The sequence below is a fragment of the Blennius ocellaris genome (genome assembly GCF_963422515.1).
Source record: "Blennius ocellaris genome assembly, chromosome: 19".
NCBI classification, from domain to species: domain Eukaryota; kingdom Metazoa; phylum Chordata; class Actinopteri; order Blenniiformes; family Blenniidae; genus Blennius; species Blennius ocellaris.
Window position 1 is genome coordinate 3,136,332 of NC_137668.1, and position 18,849 is coordinate 3,155,180.

At 45.4% G+C, this 18,849-nt stretch overlaps 1 protein-coding gene across 1 annotated transcript in view; it reads right to left on the minus strand.

The window, feature by feature from the left end:
• cubn (cubilin (intrinsic factor-cobalamin receptor)) overlaps positions 1 to 18,849 on the minus strand; it is a gene marked incomplete at both ends in the record, with an annotated part of 148,059 nt that overhangs the window by 88,901 nt on the left and 40,309 nt on the right. The window contains 7 exons of the mRNA XM_080515224.1: positions 709 to 839; positions 1,068 to 1,293; positions 5,668 to 5,833; positions 7,359 to 7,534; positions 8,853 to 9,009; positions 13,646 to 13,836; positions 17,566 to 17,728. Coding sequence (XP_080371350.1) covers positions 709 to 839; positions 1,068 to 1,293; positions 5,668 to 5,833; positions 7,359 to 7,534; positions 8,853 to 9,009; positions 13,646 to 13,836; positions 17,566 to 17,728 — 1,210 coding nt within the window. The remainder of the gene's footprint in view (positions 1 to 708; positions 840 to 1,067; positions 1,294 to 5,667; positions 5,834 to 7,358; positions 7,535 to 8,852; positions 9,010 to 13,645; positions 13,837 to 17,565; positions 17,729 to 18,849) is intronic.

The following is an 18,849-nucleotide window of genomic DNA, read 5'->3' on the forward strand; positions in this document are numbered from 1 at the left end:
AGTGTGGACATTGTGGAGGACTACAAGCATTTGGGAGTCCACATAGACAACAAACTGGACTGGATTAAGGACACAAAAAGGGCCAAAGCAGCCTCTATTGTTTGAGTTGACTGAGGTCCTCCATCGTCTGCTGCATGATGCTGAAGATGTTGAGTGCGTGGGAGCAGCGCTAGCCTTTAAAAACACTATTTATATATCTTGACAACCCTGGTAATCCCCTTGGGGCAGTTTTGACCCAATGACCCATTGGAAGCAGCCGCACCGGGAAGAGCTGGCGGGGGGGTCAAGGGCCTTGCTGGTGTTTTTGGAAGAGTGGAAGGAGAGCAGAGAACACACACACACACACACAGAGAAAATCAAACTCCATACAGAAAGGACCCAGCTGGCTTTGAACCAGCGCCTCCTCACTGTGGAAGCACTCACCACTGCATCACTGAGCAGTCTTTATACTGTTTCATGTATTTTCCCAATAATCTCACTCTGCAATGCCACACCAGTCACCACTAGGCCTGATACACATTGACCTCTCATTTAATTTTACTGATTGAATTCTTCTGCAAGACAGCCTTCCCTCATTCTGTGTGGAGCTATGTTACAAGAATGTCAGCCAGGGATTATTAAAGTAATTCTGATTGTGATCAGTCTTCTTCTCGGTGCATTAAAGTACTCAGGTGTCATCTTGATTCTCCTGTTCTTCCTGGGTCTTACCTGTAGAAGCGTTGATCGAGACGTAGTTGGCCGAGAATCCCTCATTGTATGAAGTCCAGTCAGAAACAAACAGCAGGGTCAGAAGATTGTCACTACTGGTGATGGAGGGAGGAACTGAACGACCGCAGTACCTAAAACCATACAAAATACAACACGGTTCAAAATGTACTTGTAGTGAAGTATGCCTGGGATGCCTTGGTTTTAAATGGGCACAAAGGCAAGGCTACAGCTGCTCTTTTAGAATACGTTATTCATTAAATTGTGTGTGTGTGTGTGTGTGTGTGTGTGTGTGTGTGTGTGTGTGTGTGTGTGTGTGTGTGTGTGTGTGTGTGTGTGTGTGTGTGTGTGTGTGTGTGTACCTGCCAATTCTGTCCCCAGTGTTCACAGTGCCGCTGTCGTAGACATCCAGGTAATCGAAGTTACAGTGGTCGTGCAGCTCCAAGTTGAAGGAGTCAAACCTCAGGCTGATCAGGTTGCCCGGGGCAACACTGATGTACCAGGTACAGTTTGCACCATGGGGGTAATTGTTGGGGTGGCCGGGGCTGGTGATGGTTCCCGTGGGGCTGCTCAGGGTGTCGCCACATCCTGCCACAAAGAACAAGTACATAGTCGGTTTTTTTTCATACAGAAAGATTCACATGACAAAAGATCAAGATTGTTCTCAGTAAATGAGACAGAAGTGAAGTGAGAAATGATGACTTTGGAAAACCTTTTTTTTCATTTAACAGTTATTTTATTCTTTTTAACTTTATCTTTAATACATTGTTTATTTAGGCCACAGCATTCAAAATCAATGTTCATCACAACCTATTTTGTTGATTGAGAAAAACACAGTTTTTTTTTTTACTACATTTTCTATTCAGAAAAACTGGAATTTCTTTAACTGGACTAGAATATACTTTGATAGAAATAAATGTGTATACTTTGGCCTGATTCACAGCAGACGTTTGTGTTTCTGACTGACTGCCAGCATTATGACAACAGAAATCCAGATTCAAAATGTATTGTTTCTCTGGAATAATTGGTCATAGAGTGTGAGTTGATCTGCATCTCATGACAAACACTAAGTGCTGCATCAATTCATCAAGTAGATTTAGTTATTTTTTCTTGTTGGAGAAGGTTGTCAGTTGAAATACCACCAGGGGCCTCTCTGTGGGGAGTTTGCATGTACCGCCCGGTTCCTCCCACAGTCCAAAGTCATATCAGAGGTCACGTTTACACGTACGTGAGGATAATTCCCCCTCTATGTAAATGTTTTATTTTTTTTTAATTTACACAACCTGCATGTCCACCTGGTTCAGAGCTGCTATGAGCAGCCAGACCTGTAGGGGGCAGTGTAGCAAGAAGCATGAAGCCATGATAGCCAATCGGAGACCAGGAAAAAAAACATGACGTCACTAATTGTGACATGAATATCTGCCTCCTTCCTTTAGATGCAAATGGAGACACAGTTTTTCTAAATGTCCACTGTGGGCGGAGTTTTCAGGAATTTTCCTTTGTAGAGATTCGTAGCTGCGTTTATGCAGAAAAAATGCAGAGAAAAATCACACTTTTTAAAATACCTGCGCACTTGTAAACGTGGTTGAATATTACCCCCAATTTTGAATGTGAGTGTCATAGACTGGTGACCTGTCCCATGTGTGTCCTGCTCTCCTCCATAGTACACTTTGTTGGGGCCGGTACATGGAGGACTCGTCCACAAAACTGCAACCCCGGACAACTTGTCCACAGAACTGCAACCATGGACAACTTGTCCACAGAACTGCAACCATGGACAACTTGTCCACAGAACTGCAACCATGGACAACTTGTCCACAGAACTGCAACCATGGACAACTTGTCTACAGAACTGCAACCATGGACAACTTGTCTACAGAACTGCAACCATGGACAACTTGTCCACAGAACTGCAACCATGGACAACTTGTCCACAGAACTGCAACCATGGACAACTTGTCTACAGAACTGCAACCATGGACAACTTGTCTACAGAACTGCAACCATGGACAACTTGTCTACAAAACTGGAACCCAGGACAACTTGTCCACAGAACTGCAACCATGGACAACTTGTCCACAGAACTGCAACCATGGACAACTTGTCCACAGAACTGCAACCATGGACAACTTGTCCACAGAACTGCAACCATGGACAACTTGTCTACAGAACTGCAACCATGTACAACTTGTCTACAGAACTGCAACCATGGACAACTTGTCTACAGAACTGCAACCATGGACAACTTGTCCACAGAACTGCAACCATGGACAACTTGTCTACAAAACTGGAACCCAGGACAACTTGTCCACAGCTACTTTTCAGCAAGGATTGGATGTTGTGTATTTTTAGCGTCTCTGATTTAACAAACAGGGGAGTTGATGGACCTTAATAATAATCAGCTTGATTCATGAGTTGAATAGCCTTCTTAAGTAAAAATAGATAGGATCAATGTTTGTTTATAATTATTTCCGCATATTTCCACACCATAACTCAGATATGGAGGAAGGACGGAGTTAAATAATACATTGAGTGAATTCTGATCGCTAGCCAAGGCCTGTTAATAAAATCGTGCCCTTTTCTCTATCAGTGATCGTTGAAACACTCCCAGTAGATCGCGGAAAAAACATAAATAAAAACAAACGCAAAAAAACCCAAAACAACAATACATTATGGCTGATTAATGTTCAGTTTCGCGAGCGGCAGATCTGGACCTTATGAGTCCTCTGTTGCTGTTGTTTACATTCTCCACTTTGCACTAGTTGTTTTGTTAACATTAATTTTTTTGCCACTGCAACACGGGACACGGGAGTTGAGCCGAGCACCGAGGTCCATCTCCTCACCGAGGCACCTTACACCCAAACGCGGAAGCCAATGAAACCACGTCCAGTGGCGCCGACCACGTCCAGTGGCGCCGACCGCCTCCGACAACCTCTGCGCCTGAGCAGAAAGTGCGGAGGCAGCGCACCGACCCACCTCCACGCCACCGGAGCGCGCCCGGGTGTCGGGCAACACTGGAGTGTCGGAGTGGCTCTCCGACACTCCAGCATCGCCGCTGCATCGCCTCCACACTTTCCATCCAAATGCAGAAGTGAAGGCAGGCTGCTCATGAGTAGAAAATGCAGACGCGAGGCAAAGACAGACCCCGGTGCTCCTCGTAGCGCGTGCTGCCGTGTCCGCTCTTTCAGGACCAACACCAAAGTTGTGCAGCAAAGAAAAAAACCCAAAACAACCAGTGTATAGCTGAGTAAGCTAACATCAGAGGATTCAGTGTTAAAGGTGAAGTTGATATGTTGAATAAGTTTCAAAGCAAAACAGTCATGGTCAGTTTAATATGCTAGTTATGCTAGAGAGCATTTTCTTGGGTTTATTAATATGGACCAAAACATTTCATGTAATTCAAATACAGTTGAATAAAAAGCGTCAAAATGGAAGTAAAATCCTTTTTTTTTCTACACTTGGTTGGGTCGATCTTGCCTGTCACCAAGGTGGAGGTCAGGGATCTTGGGCTGGAAAAGGTTGGAGACCATTGCTCTACATCGTCATTAATCTGATTTCTTAATTATTGACAATGCACTAATATTAAGCGAATTATACAAATCTACACGAAGGTGACCCTCACAAGGGGTGCTGTGAGAATGAGTGTTTTTTTCTTTGAGGTTCATTTTTGGTATTGCCCTTTTTTTCTTTTTATTCCATTTCTTATTTTTTATTTGTAAAGTGTTTGATAAATATCAGTGGATCATACTTGTTGAAACTTGTTAAATTGAATGTTTAGTTGCACTGAAATGATGGAAGTGGAGACACTTAAACAATATCACCCAAAAATTATATCTGTGCAAGAAACACACCTACTCTCAAGTAAAGTCCCAAGATTGAGAAAGAGATGGCCAGGCCCAGAGAGAGATGCCACTTCTCATCACATTCTCGGGGCGTTGATGTACTTGTGCATACATTTGTACCCTTTCATATACAAACAACATATTTAGAGTCTGCGGGTTCACTACTAAACCAGGACTTGATTTTGGCAAACCTCTATGGACCAAACATTTATAACAGTCAGTTTCTTTCAGTATTTTTTCTGCATGGGGCCATAATGTTAGCGGCTAATGTGAGCGGCTAATGCTAGCGACTCACTGACTTGACGGTTGTTAAGGCTCAGTTGTCTCACACTCAAAAAGCAGGAAGATTATACGTCAATTCATGTTAGAACTAGAACTACACTCGGTGCCGTGCAGACCTTCACTAACGCCACATTTGTTTGTGGAACTGAGTTAGCATTGCCAGCATGATAGCCATTAGCTCATATGGATGCTTACTAGCAGCTCATGTAGTGACATCACTGAAACGTCACTGGTCGCTATGGAAGCGGCTCAGCTAGCAGGTTGCAGAGAGGCTGCAAGGCTTTCTGGGAGTTATTAGTACTTTTAATTATTACTGGACATTTTCACAGGAAATTTAGAGCATTGAGATGAAAGGAGGTGAATCTGCCATTTTTTCACAGTTTTTCCCAGTTTTGGGGGGATTTATTTGGAAATGGTTGACCATTAACCGGTAACATCCCAAGAACTAATTGATTGGTTCTTGGATGATGACAAATCATCCCTGGACATTTCATACAATTCAGGTGAGTAGTTATTGCCAAAAATCAATAAATACATTAAAACCAAGAAATTAAAAAATAAAAACATGCAGACGAACACAAACTTCTTGGACAACTTATTTGGTTGCCCAACTTTCTTTGGCGAAGGTAATGACAACAATAATAATAACGTGAGCTGTGGTGTGTGTGTGGTTCTTCCCACGTTATAAACAATAAATTATAAGATAAAATACAAAACAAAACTAAATGAACTACAACAACAGCACAATTGTTAAATCTCAAACAATTGAAGACTGAGTTTGCGTTCCATCGTCCACAGTGGCGATGGTGGTAGACACAATACCGGTGGGGGTTCCTACCTTCCAAGGCAGATCCGTACTCTGCATCAAAACCATGATTGTTCCCAGACGAGTCAGTGCTGAATCGAATGTACATGGATCTCTGAGTGGACTGCAGCCTCGGGGGAATGTTCGAACCACAAAATGTCCCCAGTAGAGGAGAACTAGAGGAAGAGCCGTCCCTCACCTGCACAAAGGAAACATCAGTGTGTAATATTTACTGCATGGACGTGTTGGAAAAGTCCTGGATTGTTGCATTAAAACCTTTTAAAAATCAAGTTTGTCTTCGCTTGTGAAGAGATTGAAGGCCTGAAATCCCGTGAGCTTCAAACTCAGTGGAAAAGGCTTTGAAATGATTTCTCATTATAGATTCTTCTCTCACAGAAACACACAGTGCGACCCTACATCCACAGTGTCCACACATTTCTCTGTCCACATAGTGCCCACTATTCTCTGAGCTAAGTTTTAATGTAGAGAGAGAAGAAGAAAACAGATTGACAGCAGAGATGACTTTTATTGGTCCATTGTTATTTCTAAATATATAAGATATTCTTCATTCCCTGATATTCAAATAGACAGTGTTTTATTTACAGCAATACACCTCAAAGCAGGGCAGCAATGCCTGTGAAACTTGGTAATATTACAGAAAACTGAAAGGTTCTTTTCTTTGATTAATCCAGTTAGCATTAGTAATCTATTCAAAATCTGGCTCGTGTTACAAGTTTAAATCGATGTTTGTCTATAACACATACCTCTTTACATTATCAGTGTTTGCTCACTTTTAAATACTTAATTCTTTATTTGTCATTCCTGTGTCTCCCAGGTTGTGGATGGTACAGAAAAAACCGTAATCAACGGTTCCAATATTTTAGTTACGCCTTCTTCGAGGTATCTAGCATGTTAGTCCTGCGGCTGCTGTTGCATAATGACATTACGTACCTGCATCATTCACAACCTGCCTACATTTCAACCATACTATTTGAGGTGAGACCCTGCAAGAGTTGGCTCTGGGTGCGCTTTAGCCGTATTCCCACAAAAAGTGCAGGGACGGAACGGAGTGTTACGGAGCGGTACGGCAAAGCATAATCGGAGCCAAATCCGGTACCTGTTTCCACCGCAGAAAGGAGCTTAAAAAGTAGGCGGGGCTTAAGAGCGCACAGATATGTGACGTCACAACAGTTATCTCAGCAAGGCGGCAGATCTGGATCTTATGAATCCTCTGTTGTTGTTTACATCCTCCACTTTGCACTTGTTGTTTAGTTAACTTTTAGTATTTGCAGCCGTAGAGCTGCAGCTGCAACTTCCGTGTTGGTCCTGAGAGAGCGAACGCTCCGGTGACTTTCCCCGCACCCCAGCTGGCCGCGGCACAGAGCCGTGCCGGTGCGCTGCTCCGGGACACGGGAGCCTTTAGAACACGGAGGCTCCGAGCTCCGAGGGGTAGCGGAAAAGCGACCGCCTTTGGAGTGGTTGTTTCCGGGAAAATCACAAATTCCTGTGGTGGAAACGCGAACCGTAATGGACTATACCGGTGTATGCCTGCACTTTTTGGCACTTTTTGTGCCTGGCCCGGTGCATAGTGCATGCTGGGACATGCACTTTGGTGTGGAGCTGATCTGAGCAGGGCAGGGTTCACTGTGGCGCTGCTGGTTTGTCTATATGTACATGCAAACAAACCCAGTGGTTTGATTGTGAACAATTTGAGAAAAGTTTACCTCAACAAAGTCAAGATGGGATGAACAGTCTTCAATGTCAAAGGAAAGGAAGTTCAGGGTGACCGTGTATCCCTCCGGCTGGTTGATGACCCACTCGCAGACCTTCTTATGAGGATAAACATTGGGATGGTAAGGAGAGCGTATCTTCCCAGTCCCAGACAAAGCTCCGCCGCAAGCTGCAGAGAACATACAAATGATCAGTGGCTGAAGAGTAGAGTAGAGTAGAGTAGGTTTTCATTGACTCTAGGATTATTAGCATCAATCTTGAGAGTCGCTGTTCAGAGAGGATGTACAGATAACTGTAAACACCTATAGATTCTGAGGCTATGTGGGGCTGGTGCAGTGTTAAATTGTTTTTGTTTTTTGTTTTTTACAGAGAAAATAGAAAAGCGCAACATATCCATATGAGTAGGCAGGTTTATTTGCGACTGTGGAAAGGAACAACTCCCTCTAACAGGGAGAAACCTTTGCAGAAACCAGACTCAGAGGTGGCGGCATTCTGCTGACCGGTTGGGGTGAAAGGATAGAGGATAGGATAGGGAAGATAGAAAGATAGATTGAGAGGATGGAGGAGAGGAGAGGAGAGGAGGGGAAAGACAGAGTGATAGATTGAGAGGATAGAGGAGAGGAGAGGACAGGGAAGACAGAGAGATAGACTGGGTGGGGAGATAAACCCTTGTTAGTGCTACATATATTTGTTTACAGTAATCACACTGATCCAAATATTTTCCAACTGTCATGAGATTAAACCAGCCTGAACAACACTATCTAGACAGTAACGTGATTTTCTAGACTAAACCAGCCTGAGCAGCTCTATCATGACAATAACATGATTTTCTAGCAAGAGTATAAATTAGCTGGTAAGCAAAAAAAAACAAAGGGCATACACTTTTAAACAACAACAATGATAAATAAGCAAAAACAAAACGACACAAAACAAAAACATGATTTTGATCATTGAAAGAACAATAGCAGAAAACAAGAAAAATCAGGGGCAAAAACCTCCAGGCCAGAGGGGCCCACAAGAGAAGGATAGAGGGCGCAGAGAGGGACCCCCCCCCCCCCCCCCAGGCCAGAGGGGCCCACAAGAGAAGGATAGAGGGCGCAGAGAGGGACCCCCCCCCCCCCCCAGGCCAGAGGGGCCCACAAGAGAAGGATAAAGGGTGCAGAGCCCCAGGCCCCGACCCAAGCCGCCAAGCTGGGACCAGCCGGAGCAGGGCCCCCAGGCCACGCGGGCAGGGAGCCCCCAAACAACCCCCCCGGCGGGACAGAGAAGGCCCCAGCCGCCAAGCCCCGGACCCCCCCCCCCCCCCCCACACACACACACACACACACACACACCTCCGACCAGGAGGAGTGACCGGCCAGAGGATAGTCACCCTCCAAGCCGAAGGAGCTCCAATAACCCCCCCTGTGCAGTGTTGAATTGAAGAAAAAGAAAACAAGAAAAAAGAAAACCAGAAAACAAGACTTAGGAAACAGGTGAAATCTCACCAATGGTGTACAGAGCTCTGAAACCAGTCTGACTGATGGAGCTGTCAGACCTGAAGCGAATCCACAGTGAGTTGGAGGAGGAGTGAACCGGCGCTGGGAGGACGCTTCCACAGTACTTTCCTATAAGAGGACCCGTCTCCACATTCCCATCGCGAATCTGCAAAATGGTGCCAGCAAACAAGATGGCATTTTCAAATGCTTTTCATGTCACCAATGAAAGTTAGCAACAACAAAACAGCTCTAGAATCACATACTTCAATAGCCAAAGTATTTTTAGTTTACTCTGTCCTGGTGACTTCAAAGTTAACCCAAAACAAAGTGGTATTATTTCAACAAAACATACTCAATGCTTTCACAGCTATTTTACTTTTACAGCATGTAATTCACACTTTTTACTTGTTTCTGGAACATTTAAGTTTTTAGATGACAGAGTTGTTGGCCATATGCAAACCCCCCAAGCTAGAGGAGTAGATTGGTCTTTGTCTGGCCCCTGACCTATGACCCGTCTGGCAGGGGCCACCCTACCAGGACATCCAACCCCTGACCTATGACCCGTCTGGCAGGGGCCACCCTACCAGGACATCCAACCCCTGACCTATGACCCGTCTGGCAGGGGCCACCCTACCAGGACATCCAACCCCTGACCTATGACCCGTCTGGCAGGGGCCACCCTACCAGGACATCCAACCCCTGACCAACAACCCGTCTGGCAGGGGCCACCCTACCAGGACATCCAACCCCTGACCTATGACCCGTCTGGCAGGGGCCACCCTACCAGGACATCCAACCCCTGACCTATGACCCGTCTGGCAGGGGCCACCCTACCAGGACATCAAGACGCCCAGCTTACAGAGCTGCCAGGCTCACACCACATCTAACCATACTGCAATGCATGGCAGTCTGCGTAATGTACCTGAGTGAGTGAGTGAGTGAGCTTTACCTTACTGCTTCGTACCGCTTTACCTTACTGCTTCGTACCTCTTTACCTTACTGCTTCGTTCCTCTTTACCTTACTGCTTCGTACCTCTTTACCTTACTGCTTCGTACCACTTTACCTTACTGCTTCGTACCTCTTTACCTTACTGCTTCGTTCCTCTTTACCTTACTGCTTCGTACCTCTTTACCTTACTGCTTCGTACCGCTTTACCTTACTGCTTCGTACCTCTTTACCTTACTGCTTCGTACCTCTTTACCTTACTGCTTCGTACCACTTTACCTTACTGCTTCGTACCTCTTTACCTTACTGCTTCGTACCTCTTTACCTTACTGCTTCGTACCTCTTTACCTTACTGCTTCGTTCCTCTTTACCTTACTGCTTCGTTCCTCTTTACCTTACTGCTTCGTACCGCTTTACCTTACTGCTTCGTACCTCTTTACCTTACTGCTTCGTACCACTTTACCTTACTGCTCCGTAACGCTTTACCTTACTGCTTCGTACCTCTTTACCTTACTGCTTCGTACCTCTTTACCTTACTGCTTCGTACCACTTTACCTTACTGCTTCGTACCTCTTTACCTTACTGCTTCGTACCTCTTTACCTTACTGCTCCGCAACGCTTTACCTTACTGCTTCGTTCCGCTTTACCTTACTGCTTCGTTCCGCTTTACCTTACTGCTTCGTACCACTTTACCTTACTGCTTCGTACCTCTTTACCTTACTGCTTCGTACCTCTTTACCTTACTGCTTCGTACCTCTTTACCTTACTGCTTCGTTCCGCTTTACCTTACTGCTTCGTACCTCTTTACCTTACTGCGTCGTACCTCTTTACCTTACTGCTTCGTACCACTTTACCTTACTGCTTCGTACCACTTTACCTTACTGCTCCGCAACGCTTTACCTTACTGCTTCGTTCCGCTTTACCTTACTGCTTCGTACCTCTTTACCTTACTGCGTCGTACCTCTTTACCTTACTGCTTCGTACCTCTTTACCTTACTGTTTCGTACCTCTTTACCTTACTGCGTCGTACCTCTTTACCTTACTGCTTCGTACCTCTTTACCTTACTGCTTCGTACCACTTTACCTTACTGCTCCGCAACGCTTTACCTTACTGCTTCGTACCACTTTACCTTACTGCTTCGTACCTCTTTACCTTACTGCGTCGTACCTCTTTACCTTACTGCTTCGTACCACTTTACCTTACTGCTTCGTACCACTTTACCTTACTGCTCCGCAACGCTTTACCTTACTGCTTCGTACCACTTTACCTTACTGCTTCGTACCTCTTTACCTTACTGCTTCGTACCTCTTTACCTTACTGCTTCGTACCTCTTTACCTTGCTGCTTCGTTCCGCTTTACCTTACTGCTTCGTACCTCTTTACCTTACTGCGTCGTACCTCTTTACCTTACTGCTTCGTACCACTTTACCTTACTGCTTCGTACCACTTTACCTTACTGCTCCGCAACGCTTTACCTTACTGCTTCGTACCACTTTACCTTACTGCTTCTTACCTCTTTACCTTACTGCTCCGCAACGCTTTACCTTACTGCTTCGTTCCGCTTTACCTTACTGCTTCGTACCTCTTTACCTTACTGCGTCGTACCTCTTTACCTTACTGCTTCGTACCTCTTTACCTTACTGTTTCGTACCTCTTTACCTTACTGCGTCGTACCTCTTTACCTTACTGCTTCGTACCTCTTTACCTTACTGCTTCGTACCTCTTTACCTTACTGCTTCGTACCTCTTTACCTTACTGCTTCGTACCACTTTACCTTACTGCTTCGTACCTCTTTACCTTACTGCTTCGTACCTCTTTACCTTACTGCTTCGTACCACTTTACCTTACTGCTCCGTAACGCTTTACCTTACTGCTTCGTACCTCTTTACCTTACTGCGTCGTACCTCTTTACCTTACTGCTTCGTACCTCTTTACCTTACTGTTTCGTACCTCTTTACCTTACTGCGTCGTACCTCTTTACCTTACTGCTTCGTACCTCTTTACCTTACTGCTTCGTACCTCTTTACCTTACTGCTTCGTACCTCTTTACCTTACTGCTTCGTACCTCTTTACCTTACTGCTTCGTACCACTTTACCTTACTGCTTCGTACCTCTTTACCTTACTGCTTCGTACCTCTTTACCTTACTGTTTCGTACCACTTTACCTTACTGCTCCGTAACGCTTTACCTTACTGCTTCGTTCCGCTTTACCTTACTGCTTCGTACCTCTTTACCTTACTGCTTCGTACCTCTTTACCTTACTGCTCCATACCACTTTGCCTTACTGCTTCGTACCTCTTTACCTTACTGTTTCGTACCACTTTACCTTACTGCTTCGTACCTCTTTACGTTACTGCTTCGTACCTCTTTACCTTACTGCTCCGTACCTCTTTACCTTACTGCTTCGTACCTCTTTACCTTACTGCTTCGTACCTCTTTACCTTACTGCTTCGTACCTCTTTACGTTACTGCTTCGTACCACTTTACCTTACTGCTCCGTAACGCTTTACCTTACTGCTTCGTACCTCTTTACCTTACTGCTTCGTACCTCTTTACCTTACTGCTTCGTACCTCTTTACCTTACTGTTTCGTACCACTTTACCTTACTGCTTCGTACCTCTTTACGTTACTGCTTCGTACCACTTTACCTTACTGCTCCGTAACGCTTTACCTTACTGCTTCGTACCTCTTTACCTTACTGCTTCGTACCTCTTTACCTTACTGCTCCGTACCTCTTTACCTTACTGCTTCGTACCTCTTTACCTTACTGCTCCGTAACGCTTTACCGTACTGCTTCGTACCTCTTTACCTTACTGCTCCGTAACGCTTTACCGTACTGCTCCGTACCTCTTTACCTTACTGCTCCGTAACGCTTTACCTTACTGCTTCGTACCTCTTTACCTTACTGCTTCGTACCTCTTTACCTTACTGCTCCGTACCTCTTTACCTTACTGCTTCGTACCTCTTTACCTTACTGCTCCGTAACGCTTTACCGTACTGCTTCGTACCTCTTTACCTTACTGCTCCGTAACGCTTTACCGTACTGCTCCGTACCTCTTTACCTTACTGCTCCGTAACGCTTTACCGTACTGCTTCGTACCTCTTTACCTTACTGCTTCGTACCTCTTTACCTTACTGCTCCATACCACTTTGCCTTACTGCTTCGTACCTCTTTACCTTACTGCTTCGTACCTCTTTACCTTACTGCTTCGTACCACTTTACCTTACTGCTTCGTACCTCTTTACCTTACTGCTTCGTACCTCTTTACCTTACTGTTTCGTACCACTTTACCTTACTGCTCCGTAACGCTTTACCTTACTGCTTCGTTCCGCTTTACCTTACTGCTTCGTACCTCTTTACCTTACTGCTTCGTACCTCTTTACCTTACTGCTCCATACCACTTTGCCTTACTGCTTCGTACCTCTTTACCTTACTGTTTCGTACCACTTTACCTTACTGCTTCGTACCTCTTTACGTTACTGCTTCGTACCTCTTTACCTTACTGCTCCGTAACGCTTTACCTTACTGCTTCGTACCTCTTTACCTTACTGCTTCGTACCTCTTTACCTTACTGCTCCGTACCTCTTTACCTTACTGCTTCGTACCTCTTTACCTTACTGCTCCGTAACGCTTTACCGTACTGCTTCGTACCTCTTTACCTTACTGCTTCGTACCTCTTTACCTTACTGCTCCGTAACGCTTTACCTTACTGCTCCATACCATTTGACTTACTGCTCCATAACGCTTTACCTTATTGCTGGGGTGCTAAAATAATTGTCTTTGTCCAGGTCAGAACCACACAAAGTTATTTTACAAATTGAACATAATACACATACATAATATATTTAGTCTCACCTCCACAAAGTCCAAACTGCAGCTTGTGTCACTGTCCACATTCATATGTGTGAAGCTGAGCGTCACCTTCTCGCCCTCGGGTAACCTGATTAAATAGATGCACTGGCGGTCGTGGCCATAGTTGTTGGGCCAGTTGGGTGAAATGATGATGCCTTCGCTGTCAGTGAATGTTCCACCACAACCTGGGTCACCTGAAAGACAGAAATAGAAACCATCACATTGATTCTCAGGCCTTTTCCAGTGTTAATGAAGAACAGTGAGAACATGTTGATCTCTGAGGTTCTCCACTCTTCTCAGCCTGAACATCTAAACTGATGATCTGTGGATCATCAGATCATCTGTTTCAGAGGAAACACTGATGGATCATTGTTACTGTACAAAGCAGCAGCTTTATAACTCAACCTAACAAACTACAGCTCCTCTTTATCTCTCAGAAATACTGCAGAACACGAAGAACAACTACTGCTTTTCATCGACGATAAAGGAAAGACTCATTTCAAATGTAAATGAGATGATTTATATATTCAGAATTTAAGTTTTGTCGTACCGCTGCCTCAATAGTGGGCAAGAAATATCACAATGACGTTATCACAAGAACAACAGTCATTTGATTAAAAAGGAGGGTAAACCTAGTTTAAATCAAACATGTACATGCTCACTCTTTTTGTCAATTAGATTAAATGTTTTCCAATTAAAGGATCACATTGTTCCATTTACATGAACATTGAATAATGTAATGGTCTTCTACCATCCTTTTCCTCTGTCTTCCCCTCCCCTTGTGTGTGTGTGTGTGTGTGTGTGTGTGTGTGTGTGTGTGTGTGTGTGTGTGTGTGGTGGGTGGAGTGATCATGACCTGTGCTGGAGCTGAGCTGCACACCCTCTACATATTGGGATTCATGATAGCAGGTGTTGGGGGCCACTCAACCTCATGGAAGGGGGGAGGGGGGACCACGTTTTGAGAACAAAGGACCACATGCCTACAACTGGAAAAGTTCGCCATTGGCCATGTGATCCCCCCGGGACCCCCCCCTTTCAAGGTGCAGCATTGGAGACCAACGGCAAGAGGGAGCCAGGGAGCTCCCTCGCCAGCCGAGAGTCCCGGGCGGGCCCTCCCGCGGGATTGGTCCATATGCCTCGGAGCGCAGCGGGAGCCCGGGACCAGCCAAAAGGTATAAATAACACCCGCGCGGCTAACTTCGGTCTCTCCAATGTTGAAACCTGCGTAAAGACGGACGCATCCTTTTCGCACGGAGACGAAGTGCCGCGTGTGCCCGCTGACCGGGCCCGGAGTTCTACACCGGACCGGACAAGCCGAGAACCACCGTGGAACTACTTTCGTTTTTCGTTTTTTCTTTTTTTTTTTCTTCACCGGAGTCCGAGTGTGCAGCTGGCAGCGCACACTCCTCCCGCATGCAGACCTGAAGCCGCTTCTTCCCCCCCCTCCTCAAAAGAAGCGCTTGATCATCCTCGGATCATCCTGTGGACTTTTCCTGTCCACAGACCAGTTGAGCTTGTTTACCTGGGACGCCAGAGAAAACAAGCTCGCAGCCGGGAAATCAAAGGACTTTCCCCAGCCACGGACTCACGTTCACCCTCGTCCGACCAAGTAAGGCTTAGAGTCTGGGCAGGCAATGAGAATAACGTGATTTTAATATTGCTGTGTGTTTTATTATTGTGTTGAAGTCAGGGACGCCGATCCCTGTTTCCAACCAATCTGTGTCTGCGCGTTGGATTCACATCCACGCGAACCTCCACACTGTGCAGCTCTCCCCCTCTGTCTGCCCCTCTGTGCTTGGAGTCCAATATTGCCACAGTCTCAATTTTGGACTCCGAGTGCACAACGCTAGACAGTGTGTAGAGCTAGACACACCTTGTCCACTGCTCCTTTCTCCCCCTCCTTCTTCTCCTTTCTCTCTTTTCCTCTCCCTCACTAAACGAGCGCATAAAGCAGCAACAGCTGTCCTCCATGCGCTCCTGTGACCGTGTGTAGTTCACTGCCCCCTGGGAAAACTCGACCACGAGACCCCAGGCGCGCTCCAAGCAGGCTCACGAGCCGTGCACGAGCACAGTGACGTCACGCCGTCCAGAAAGAGTGCGCCGAGCGCCTCTGGTGGCCGCGTTGGTGATTGCAATCTCTTGAAAGACCGCCACTCGGTGGACAAGTCGAGTCATTGCATTCTCCCTCCGTGCGCCGCCGCGCCCCTAGTGGTCGTTCCGGTTACTACCTCGAACCAGACGCCTGCCGCCATCTCGTGTCCGTTCGAGGTCATTACACCCACACACACTGACCCTCCAACGCCTTCCGCCACCTGGTGGACGTTCGTGGTCATTACACCCCACTCAGGCTTCCACACACTCACTCATACACACTCTCACACACATACACACACACACACACACACACACACACACACACACACCCTCTTTCTTTGTACATAGTGTTTGCTGTTTAATAGATTAGATCTCCGTGTTTGATGTTTATTACTTGATTGTGTTGTTTTAATAAATAATTTCCGAATTATTTTTGAATAAATACATTTTTGTTAATAAATGCATTTTAACTGAATTGATCGATTCTTGGTTATCATTGTGTATTTATTGTTGACAATTCACTGGTTTGTAACAGTCTGTGCTCGAATCTCACACCTTCCTTGTTATTTAATATTGTTATATTTACACAGAAATATTAACTTTACTTAAATAACCCTTTTTGACAAACGAGACTGAAATTTGGTATTAGCTATTTCCAGCTTAGCTGGTGGTGCCCCGATTCAATTATTATTTGATAAATAATCAATTTATGCAAATTAATAATTTTCCATTAATAAATTATTTTTGATAATTTATTAACTTTTGAGTAATTACTCAATTACTCTAGGAGTTGCTGATGAGTAACTAACCGTTTACTTATTTAGTAATTCCAATTTTTCCTAAATTACCTTCAGTAATCTAGTACTTTCAGTAATCAATTACTTACAGTAATTATTAATGCTAATTACCAACCATAAATCCCAACACAGGTATGCTGCTGATTGGGGCTGGAGGCTTTCTGATCTATCTCAAAGTGTAGAAGATACTAGCAGCCGCATTGGGAAGGCTGCCTATCGTCACTGACGGACTGTGCCGACTCATGTGATGAACCAACTCAAGAGTACGACTCTGAACGTTTACGCGAAATTGGATCGATCTTGGAGGATATTGGAACTCGGTTGGGAAGCTAAAGTCTTGCCACAATTGGAGCAGCATTGGAGACCAGAGACACTCAAGGTCGACAGATAAAACTGAAGCGCCCGAACGAAAACAAACCTAATCTACATTTCGGACTCCCAGACACACAGTCGCCAAGGCTGTGTTATGTCTTCAACTCTCCTGGATGTGAGTGTAGAACGAAGGATTTTTTTTCCCAATTACAGACTTAGAGCACAGTCTTTAATCTGCCTTTTTCCCTCCTCTGCTCACCTCTTGTTGTCCTGCTTTCCCCCAACTTTCTATTAAATTTCGTTGTACCTGTTACAATGACAACAAAAATGATTCTGATAGGGAAGTATATCTGGATCACTCTACTCTCGTCGCCAGATCGCCCGTTTACCCTCTCTGGTATTTATTCTCGTCCAGCTCAAACCTCTGAATGGATTATTACACAGCAAATATGTGCTCAAAGCACACATGTTCAGTGTGCTCATACTTTATGTGATGCAGTGCTAAAAGCGTGTATGTCAGGCAACAAATAACACAACTTGTGTTGTAGTATCTGCTGAAAGAAAGTTAAAATAGACTCAAATCTGCTCAAATGCACTTTTATCTTGGTATTTAAAACATTTAGTTGACCTCTCCTGATCTCTAAATAGATAGTTTTATATACACGATTTAAGAATGGATCGGTGTGTCTCAAGGCTAACTTTAAATTATGACTTTCTTACTTGGAGAAGTTGTATATGTGATGTGGAACCCTTGATCAGAGACAATGTGGTCAGAGTGGAAGTGGAGCAATGCGACTGGGCCGGTGGTCTGCAGAGGAGGAGGCGATGCAGTGCTGCAGTATCTTCTCAGGACTGGGTCTGCAGGTAGAAGACCGTCTCGGATCTACAGGAAATGGGAACACAAGACAAACACTAACTCAGTGGTCTACCTGCACCTTCGTTTCCGTGTCATACAGAGGAAGAAAATCCATTCTGGATGAAGCTAAAATTCTCTCTCTGTCTCTCAGGAAGAGTGTGATGCTCTGCAGGAAGAGTCTGATGCTCTGCAGGAAGAGTCTGCAGGAAGAGTGTGATGCTCTGCAGGAAGAGTCTGCAGGAAGAGTGTGATGCTCTGCAGGAAGAGTCTGCAGGAAGAGTGTGATGCTCTGCAGGAAGAGTGTGATGCTCTGCAGGAAGAGTCTGCAGGAAGAGTGTGATGCTCTGCAGGAAGAGTCTGCAGGAAGAGTGTGATGCTCTGCAGGAAGAGTCTGCAGGAAGAGTGTGATGCTCTGCAGGAAGAGTCGGTAGGAAGAGTGTGATGCTCTGCAGGAAGAGTCTGCAGGAAGAGTGTGATGCTCTGCAGGAAGAGTTGGTAGGAAGAGTGTGATGCTCTGCAGGAAGAGTCTGCAGGAAGAGTGTGATGCTCTGCAGGAAGAGTCGGTAGGAAGAGTGTGATGCTCTGCAGGAAGAGTCTGCAGGAAGAGTGTGATGCTCTGCAGGAAGAGTCTGCAGGAAGAGTGTGATGCTCTGCAGGAAGAGTCGGTAGGAAGAGTGTGATGCTCTGCAGGAAGAGTCGGTAGGAAGAGTGTGATGCTCTGCAGGAAGAGTCGGTAGGAAGAGTGTGATGCTCTGCAGGAAGAGTCGGTAGGAAGAGTGGGATGCTCTGCAGGAAGAGTCGGTAGGAAGAGTGGGATGCTCTGCAGGAAGAGTCTGCAGGAAGAGTCTGCAGGAAGAGTGTGATGCTCTGCAGGAAGAATCGGTAGGAAGAGTGTGATGCTCTGCAGGAAGAGTCGGTAGGAAGAGTGTGATGCTCTGCAGGAAGAGTCGGTAGGAAGAGTGTGATGCTCTGCAGGAAGAGTCAGCAGGAAGAGTGTGATGCTCTGCAGGAAGAGTCGGTAGGAAGAGTGGGACGCTCTGACATCCACCGTTTCTGCTTTTTGTTTCAGAATAATATTTTGACATGTACTCAAACATCCTGCCTCCATCATCTAATACCTGTGGCAGTCGAATCAAGCCTCATGAATC